Raw genomic sequence first — 9,469 nt, 5'->3', positions numbered from 1 at the left:
AAGGAGTTACTATTAGATAAAAAGGAAATGGCAGATCAAATTAAGAAATATTTTGTTTCTGTCTTCATACAGATGATACAAAAACCATTGTTGAGGTTGGGGTTCTCCTTTCTAATTTACCCCTCCATGCTTACCCTCCCATGGCAAACCTCTTTCTCAGAGATTGGTACCTACATGAACTTCAAGAATAGGATTCCTCTATCCCACTGCATGTTCCTTTCCACTCCGAGTAGATGTCCTAAATCCTGGCATATGTTGTCTCCTCCATACCTATCTTCATGATCCCCATTACTGCATTACTCATAGTAACATCCTCCAGTCCCCAAGAAGACCCAATCTGAAGGAGTGTGATCACCTTCTGGAACCAAATGCCCAGGTAACTTCCACACACTGATGAATCAGTGACCAAGATTAGACTTCAGCACATTAGCTTTGATTTGGTAACAATTTTAGCCTGAATAGCATTTTTTTTAAATGCCTTTCCGGACATTTTTCAACATAGAAGGACTTTAAAAATGAAAGTTAGAAAATTTGCAGTACAAATCCTTGTGCAATAAAGGCAGATACGGTAAAAAGTTTACAATTAGAATAGAAGAATGGCATAGAATATCTTTTATTGTCACTTGTACTCCAGTACAGGGGTACAGTGAAAAGTTTTTACAATGGCTGCCTTTTAATGGCACCATCTTAGGCACAAGTACCCAGGTACAAACCTTACAGAGTTAAAAAACAGTGTTGTTGTACAAAAGAGGATTAAAAGGAAAGCATAAGCATCATTTGCAGTGTCTGAGGATGAGTTAGGAATGAGTTAGTTACAACATTTTGAAAACGATTTAAATTACAGTCCGGTGAAGAGTTCCAAACAGCAGCACATGGCGCAAAGCCAAAGCCCAGCAGCTGTCCTGCATCACACCAGCCTCCAGACCACTCCCCTCTGGCACTTTGCAGCAACAAGGTAACTCATGCTGTACCAGGATTCACTTCACCTTGTGCCACTCCAGGAATCAGGACTTCCCTGCTGCCATCGCTCCAGGCCTAGGTCACTCTGTCATTCCGGGCCTCGGTCCCTCCAGCAACTTGGCCACTCCATCTCTCCAGGCTTCGGTCTCTCCGGCAACTTGGCCTTTCTGTCGCTCCAGGCCTTGGCCCCTCCATCTGTCTGGGACTCAGCCCCTCCATTGCTCGGGGAACTTGGCCCCTCTGTCTCTCCGGAACCCGGCCCCTCCCACGCTCTGGGACTCGGCCCCTCCATCGCTCAGGGACTCAGCCCTCTATTGCTCTGGGAACTCTGCCCCTCCCACGCTCTGGGACTCAGCCCCTCCGTCTCTCCGGGACTCAGCCCCTCTGTCTCTCTGGGGACTCAGCCCCTCTGTCTCTCTGGGGACTCAGCCCTTCCGTCTCTCCAGGACTCAGCCCATCCCATGCTCTGGGACTCAGCCCCTCCTCTCCCCGGGATTCGGCCCCTCCCTAGCTCTGGGAACTCAGCCCCTCCATCGCTCCGGAACTCAGTCCCTATGTTGCTCCAGGACTTGGCCCCTCTGTCTCTCGGGGACTCAGCTCCTCCCACGCTCCAGGCCTCTGTCCCTTCATCTCTCCAGAAACTCGTTCGGTTTGTCTCCCGAGGACTCGGCCCCTCCGTCGTTCCAGAACGCAGCCCCTCCGCCTCTCTGGGAGCTCGGTCCCTCTGTCACTTCGGGCCTCAGTTCCTCTGTCTCTCCGTGACTCAGCCCCTCCCTAGCTCCGGGAACTTGGCCCCTACATCACTCCAGGACTTGGCCCCTGTTTTGCTCCGGAACTCAGCCCCTCCGTCTCTCTGGGAACTTGGCCCCTCCGTCTCTCCAGGGCTCGGCCCAGCCCATGCTCGTTCTGCTGCCAGTGCTCTGGGAATTTGGTCCACAACTTGGCCTGTGCTTGCTCTGCTGCCGCTGCAGGACATGGCCTGCGCGCTCAACTCCCGCCCAGTCTCTGATCATGATTCATCACACTTGACTCCAGGTAGGCATAGTTAAAAATTGGGGGGAGCAGTAAGAGGAGAAAAATAAAGAAAAAGAAAAGAAAGGTAAAGGAACATGAAAAGAAGCAGGCGTGCAGAGGAGACCTGAATGGAGCGTCTTACCCTGTGAAGCAATTGGGAATTAGTTCTTAAGGCCTTTTGTACAATGTAACATGCCCAACAAAGCTCCTAATATTACAAAAGAGTCAATTTTTTTTTCAGTTTGAAAAGGAGAGAACCAAGAACCAAGAACCACTTAACCCAAAGTTTGAAGGCTCCCTTGTTTGTGGCTGGGGAGATATGAAATGAAAAATATTTTAAAATTTCATGAAATCTGCGCATATATAAACCTGAAAATGTAAAAGCAGTTAAACTTTACGTTATAAAGCAACGTACCCATCCCCCACTTCACATGTTGAAGGTTTATTGATTATTTCGCGGTGCTTTGCTGTTTGCCTATAATGAAACAGGAAAGCTACTCACTTACAAAGAGGCTGACTTGTGGATCTCTTTCAAGTCTCTGACTTCAGTATGTCCCCTCAGTTTTACAGTTAGGCTTAGGTGAAATTGTTGGTTACAAACAAGCAGCTTAGGAAGTTACAGTAAAAGAACTGAAGAAATCCTCAGCTGCTGTGTTGCAGACAGACATTAACATCATCATGGGTAAAGTGTGGAAACAACACATGTATCCTCAGCATGTTTATTACTATCCACAGTATCTCCAAATCAAGGTATGGTGAATGTAAGTTTATATTGATTGTGTGTTTGTTACTGTTTATGGTAACTGAACTTTTAAAAAAATTAGAGTAAATATATAGCTATATGTTTAGCATAATAGCATTAAAATCAACTCTTACCAATCTATTCTAAATAACCATGTGTTAGCCATGTGAGCACCATTGCTTATCCTGGATTTGAAATGCCTTAAATCTGCATTGCAATTTTTTATTCCAGAGGTTTAAATTTTGCCGTTTCTTCCTTTGGTGAAAATGTTCCATTGGCAGGATATGTTCTGAGTTATGCTGTTCACAAATTTTGATGATTTTTTGTGTTTTTGAAGTTGCTTGCACAATGTGCCTGTGAGCAAATAGTCTATAAAAAGCAGATTTTATTTTGTAGTGTTATACTCTACGTCTCCACCTTTGCTCAGTATTATCTATAAGCTTTGTATACTTTTGTCAAAGGTATTTACCAAAAGGTAAATGACATAGAATGCAGACATTGGTCAAGGCTCATAAAGGGAAATAACCAATGTCAGCACTCATAAAATGTAATGGGTGTGGTAGTTAAAATTTTATTACCATTGTATTCAGAGACAAACATATCTTTTAATAAAAACTGAAAGAACTGCAGATGTTGGAAATCAAAAACATGTCCTTTCACTCATCAATCTCTATCAGGATAGCCTTAGAGCTCTCAGCTTCTTCCTGGAATAAAGGCCTGAACCATCCCCATCCACCAGCATACTCCAACACCCAACCAAGCTTATGCTTATGCAGAACAACTTCTCTTTTAACTCAACTCACTTTCTTCAGGTCAGAGGAGTGGTCATGGGTACCTGCATGGGCCCGAGTCATGCCTGTCTCTTCATAGGGTTTGTGGAACATTCTATGATCCAGTCCTATTCCGGCCCCCACCCATGATATCTATGATGCTGCTTCCCTCACTTGGCTAGAATTGGAAAAGATGGTTTCCAATTTCCACGCCTCTTCCTCGACATCTCTGTTTCCATTTCTGGGGATACACTGACCATCAATACCCACTGCAAACCAACTGATTCCCACTGTTAGCTTGACTGTACGTGCTCACATCCTGCTTCCTGTAAAGAATCTATTCCATTCTCCCAGTTCCTTCATCTCTGTTGCATTGTTCTGATGATGTTAACTTTGACAAGAGGGCTTCGAAAATGTCCTCAACCAACAATTCCCCAGCATCATAGTTGACAGGGCCCTCAGCTGGGACTGGCACTTCAGGCATTACCTCCTCTCTTCCCTCCTACATCCGTAGAAGGTGGAATATCTGTCCATTTATTTCCTCTCTCCTCAGTATCCAAGGGCCTGACATACCGTCCAGTGGAGCTTTACCTGCACTTCATTCAATCTAGTCTACTGCTCACAATGTGGTCTCCTCTACTTTTGGGAAATAAAGCATAGACTGGGTGACCACTTCACAGAACACCTACATTCTGTCCACAAAAAGGACCCTGAGCTTCCAGTTAGAACATAGAATTTAGAAATTGAACAGCACAGGCCCTTCAGCCCACAATGTTGAGCTGACCTATTGTCCTACTCTAAGACCAAACTACCCTGCAAACCCTACATTTTACTATCACCTGTGTGCCTATTCCAAGAATCGCTTAAATGTCCCTAATGTATCAGATTCCACTACCACTGCTGGCAGCGCATTCCACACACCCACCACTCTCTGTGTAAAGAACCTACCTCTGACATCTTCCCCTCCCTTACTCCAATCACCTTAAAATTATGCCCCCTCGTAATAGTCATTTCTGCCCGAGGGAAAAAGTCTCTGGCTATCCACTCTATCTATGCCTCTCACCATCTTGTGCCCTTCTATCAAGTCACCTCTCATTCTTCTTTGCTCCAATGAGAAAAGGCTTAGCTCTCTCAACCTTTCCTCATTAAGACCTGCCCTCCAGCCCAGGCAGCATCCTGGTAAAACTCCTCTGCACCCTCTCTAAAGCTTCCACATCCTTCCTATAATGAGGCAACCAAAACTGAACACAATATTCCAAGTGTGGTCGAACCAGGGTTTTATAGAGCTGCAGCATAACCTCACGGCTGTTTAACTCAATACCCCGCCGATGAAAGCCAACACACCATATGACTTCTTAACAACCCTATCAACTTGGGTAGCAAGTTTGAGGGACCTATGGACGTGGACCCCAAGATCCCTCTGTTCCTCTACACTGCCAGGAATCCTGCCATTAACCCTGTATTCTGCATTCAAATTCAACCTTCTAAAATGAATCACTTCACACTTTTCTGGATTGAATTCCATCTGCCACTTCTTTGCCCAGCTCCACATCCTACCAATGTCCCATTGTGATCTACAACAGCCCTCCACACTATCCAAAACTCCACCAACCTTTGTCTTTGACAAACTCACTAACCCACCCTTCCACTTCCTCATCCAAGTCATTTATAAAGATCACAAAGAGCAGAGATCCCAGAACAGATCCCTGTGGGACACCACTGGTCACTGAGCTCCAGGCTGAATACTTTCCATCTACTACCATCCTCTATCTTTTACTGGACAGCCAATTCTGTGTCAAAAGCCAAATTTCCTTAGATCCCATGCCTCCGTACTTTCTGAAAGAGCCTACCATGTGGAGACTTATCAAATGCCTTGTTAAAATCAATATACACCACATCTACTGCTCTACCTTCATCGATGTGTTTTGTCATGTCCTGAAAGAATTCAGTACGGCTTGTGAGGTGTAACCATTCCCTCACAAAGCCATGCTGACTATTTCTAATCCAACTGTGCTTTTCCAAATAATCACAAATAGTATCTCTCAGAATCCTGTCCAATAATTCATCCACTACAGGAATAAGACTGACTGGTCTGTAATTTCCAAGATTATCCCTCTTCCCTTTCTTGAAAAAGGGAGTGACATTTGCCACCCTCCAATCATCTGGTACTACTCCAGTGTACAATGAGGACGCAAAGATCATTGCCAAAGGGGCAGCAATCTCTTCCTTTGCTTCCCATAGCAACCTTGGGTATATCCTGTCTGGCCAAGGGGACTTATCTATCCCTCATGTTTTTCAAAATTTCTAGGACATCCTCCTTCCTAACAACAACCTGTTCGATCATATCTGCCTGTTGCATGCTGCCCTCACAAACTACAAGGTCCCTCTCACTGGTGATTACCGAAGCAAAGTATTCATAAAGGACCTCCCCTGCCTCCTCCTGTTCCATGCACAAGTTTCCCCCACTTTCCCCAATCAGCCCTACCCTCACTCTGGCCATCCTCTTGTTCCTCACATAAGTATAGAACGCCTTGGGGTTTTCCTTAATACTAGCCGCCAAGGCATTTTCATACCCCCTTCTAGCTCTCCTAAGTCCGTTCTTCAGTTCCTTCCTGGCTACGTTGTAACTCTCTGGAGCCCTGTCCAAACGTGGCTTCCTCAACCGAAGTAAGCTTCCGTCTTTCTCTTGACTGAATGTTCCACATGTCTGGTCATCCGAGGTTCCTTCACCTTGCCTGTCATTTCAATACGGTACCATGTTTCCTGGTCAACATCTGTCTCAGAAACAAAAACAGAAGTTGCTGGAAAAGCTCAGCAGGTCTGGCAGCATCTGTGACAAGAAATCAGAATTAACATTTCAGGTCCAGTGATCCTTCCTCAGAACTGACCGATTTAGATTTTCTTTCGGTTCTCAAGCTTGCTGCAGTGCTTCTGCTCAGCTCTGCACAACCTGGAAGAACAGCATTTCATTTCCTGCTTGGGATTTCTGCAGCCTTCTGGACTCAATATCGAGTTCGATAATTTTAGGGCTTAAGGCACCTTCTCCCATGTACTTGTCCCAACCCACACACACCAGACCTCGTTATCACATGGTCTGCTATTAGATATAACCCATTGCTAATCCACTAATTGTCCCCAATAGTAGCTATTCATTCACCTAGCCCAATCATTATCCACTCCTTTGTCTGTCCAATAGTTCTTTTCTGTCTTTGAGCTCTGTCTCTACCCAGCATTTACTCTTTAGATCCACCTCCTCCCTATCTTCTGTATAAAAACCAACATTTTCCTAGCTACCATCAGTTCTGAGGAAGGGTCACTGGATCTGAAATATTAACTCCAATTTCTCTCCACAAATGCTGCCAGGCCTGCTGACCTTTCTCAGCAATTACTGTTTTTATATCTCTTTTAATGATCAAAGGCAATGGTTTGCGAAATGATTATAAAATATGATTAGCCATGTCAAAGGCCAAATTAATGCGAAGGCAAACATTTTCACAATAGAAGGTTGGAATTGCCACGTTTGATACAGTGTTGATTTCTGGAAATCACTTGTAGCTCAAAACAATATACAAAATTAGGCATTGAAAGGTTAATAAGGCTTTGTCAGCATGAGTTTCGTCGAGGTGCTCCGATTTCCTCCCACAGTCCAAACATGTGCAGGTTAGGTTGATTGGCCGTGCTAAATTGCCCATAGTGCCCAGGAATGTGCGGGCTAGGTGGATTAGCTATGGGAAATGCAGCGTTACAGGGATAGTGTGGGAGTGTGGTTCGAGGTGAGATGCTTTTTGGTGTGGACTTGATGGGCCAAATGGCCTGCTTCTGTACTGTAGGAGTTCTATGATTCCATGACAATTTTAAAAAGTTCAGTTGATATCCTTGGTTCTGGCTTACGCAATGTCCAATTCAGTGGTGAATAAATCTTTGTGTATCACAAACACATAGCAAAATTTGAATTTTCAAACAACTAGGACCATTTTTTGGACTTGCATGTTACAGGTTATTGAATTTTTTCATTGCAGTTTGGTCACATACAGCTGTAAATATTTGAAGATATTATCTGATGTGATATTATCTGGCATTTATTAGGTAGATGTAATGTTTGAATTTAATAGATATAACGGATTTCTAAAATATTTTTCTTGATTTAAAAGGGGAGAGAAGCAAATATTCATTATGCCTTTATTGACTAGCCTTTTTCTTTTTTCTCTTTGTAATGAAATTTGTTATTAAAATTGTGAGAGCTAATTCTGAATAGATGCCTTGTTTATCACTTTATGAAGTATTAGCACAGCACATTACACTAAAAATGTTGCTTTCTATTCAATAGTAAGGTTGCAATCAAAGTGAAATTACTTCCAACTTGATTTAATGTATCTGAGTATAGTATGAATGAATTGTCACATACAGACATGCAAGCAAAACAATGCAAACAATACCGACGACAAAAAAATGTTTATTGTAGTGCTTGGAATCCAAATTGTATTTTTTGAAAGAATTATCTAATTATTGATGAAAAATAAGTGAACGATGATAACTTTTAGAAAATCTACAACAACTTCAATTTTGAAAGCTCTTCGTGGGTGCAAGAAATTGTCCCATGCTCAAAGAAGAATTTGTTTTTGAGAGCAGCAAAAAGGCTGCCAGGCCAACAGAACTTGGCAGGAAGTTCCAGAGGGCTGGAACACAGCGACTCAACAAGCACACCGCACTGATGAAAGGGACATACAAGAAGTAATTAATATAAAAAGGACAAAGGGTGCACTTGGGAATGTTGAAGGAGGCGATCACTAAGGTATGTGGTAAAGTTTTATAATGTATATTCTGTTTCCAAAATGAGGTCTTAGGCGTAAATTTATCTTTTTTGTAATAAATGTATGTTCTTTTTCTGAACGTACATTGACAGTCTTGTGTGAATATGTTCCTTGACTGATGACCATGATAATCCAATTGCAAAAATAAAACTTAAAGTGAATCAATCCAAATTTTACTCTAGGATATGACTTACCATCTGCTAGGATCATAACAGGTAGAATGTATAGCCAACTGTCTCAGGTTTTCTGGAACTGCCATAGAATTTGCCCTCACATCCATGTGAGTTTACCATAATGGTACATGTCCTAGAATTCTCTCCTTTTGTTGCTGCCAGATAATGGTTGGTGTCTTTGCATATGCACTGTGCAGCTATGCAAGCCCAAATCAGAATGTCACAGTTTGCATGGCCAGACATACTCAGAACAGGAGAACTCCATGCATTTTATCAACAACCACCTACCCCCTGAGGTCATGAAGTCTCATTGGTTCCCGCTACTTGCATCACTCCTCAGGTCACATCAGCACCTCCAACCCCTATCCTGGCATCTTTGTCCCTTACGCTTATCCCCCAAAGTTGGTCACCCTTCACTGCAGCATGAGAACATCCAAGTCAACTTGCTGAGAGCTAGTGAAGTTGGGAGAGAGCAAAGGAGTTATGAAATGGGGGAGCTTCTGTAATTGAGGAGGCTTTGACATTTTGGATCAGTAAAGATTTCCGTGAAGGATTTTGAGCAAGAAACATCCCAAATATCAAAGGTGTGGGCTAGAATTCAAAGGGGACTAATAATGAGATAACACGGTGTGAAGCTGGATGAACACAGCAGGCCAAGCAGCATCATAGGAGCAGGGAAGTTTGACATTTTGGGTCAGGACCCTCCATTTCTGAAGAATTTTAATTTCTACGCCAGCTATGCCTCACCGACATATCTCTTTACCCCTCTATAGGTGTTAAAGTTAACAGACCACTTATTCAGCATCCTGCACTGGATGAGGAGAAATTTCCTTCAATTAACTATTGGAAAGACTGAAACCATTGTATTCTGTCTCCAGTGCAAACACTGTCTCTAGCTGACAGCCTTCTTGACAGAGGTTGTGACTTAAATAGGCTGTTTTCAACCTTGACCTGGAAGTGAACTTTTGATCACATATGCATACCCCATTGTCAATCCTG

The 9,469-nt window shown here is 43.3% G+C and overlaps 1 protein-coding gene across 3 annotated transcripts in view; it reads left to right on the top strand.

Moving 5' to 3' along the window:
• Positions 1 to 2,485: 2,485 nt before the first annotated feature.
• LOC125454239 (RNA-binding motif, single-stranded-interacting protein 1-like) overlaps positions 2,486 to 9,469 on the top strand; it is a 249,574-nt gene continuing 242,590 nt past the window's right edge. For 2 of the 3 annotated variants that reach the window (XM_048534806.2, XM_048534804.2), the window contains exon 1: positions 2,488 to 2,724. In XM_048534806.2, the coding sequence (XP_048390763.2) occupies positions 2,653 to 2,724 (72 nt within the window). In that variant the 5' untranslated portion in view covers positions 2,488 to 2,652. Of the gene's footprint in view, positions 2,725 to 9,469 lie in introns of all 3 variants that reach the window. The other variant, XM_048534810.2, reaches the window with a different exon arrangement.

This window comes from Stegostoma tigrinum, chromosome 7 (genome assembly GCF_030684315.1).
Source record: "Stegostoma tigrinum isolate sSteTig4 chromosome 7, sSteTig4.hap1, whole genome shotgun sequence".
Classification (NCBI taxonomy): Eukaryota; Metazoa; Chordata; class Chondrichthyes; order Orectolobiformes; family Stegostomatidae; genus Stegostoma; species Stegostoma tigrinum.
Note: the sequence above shows the minus strand (reverse complement) of the source record. Positions and strands in the feature narration are given on the sequence as shown.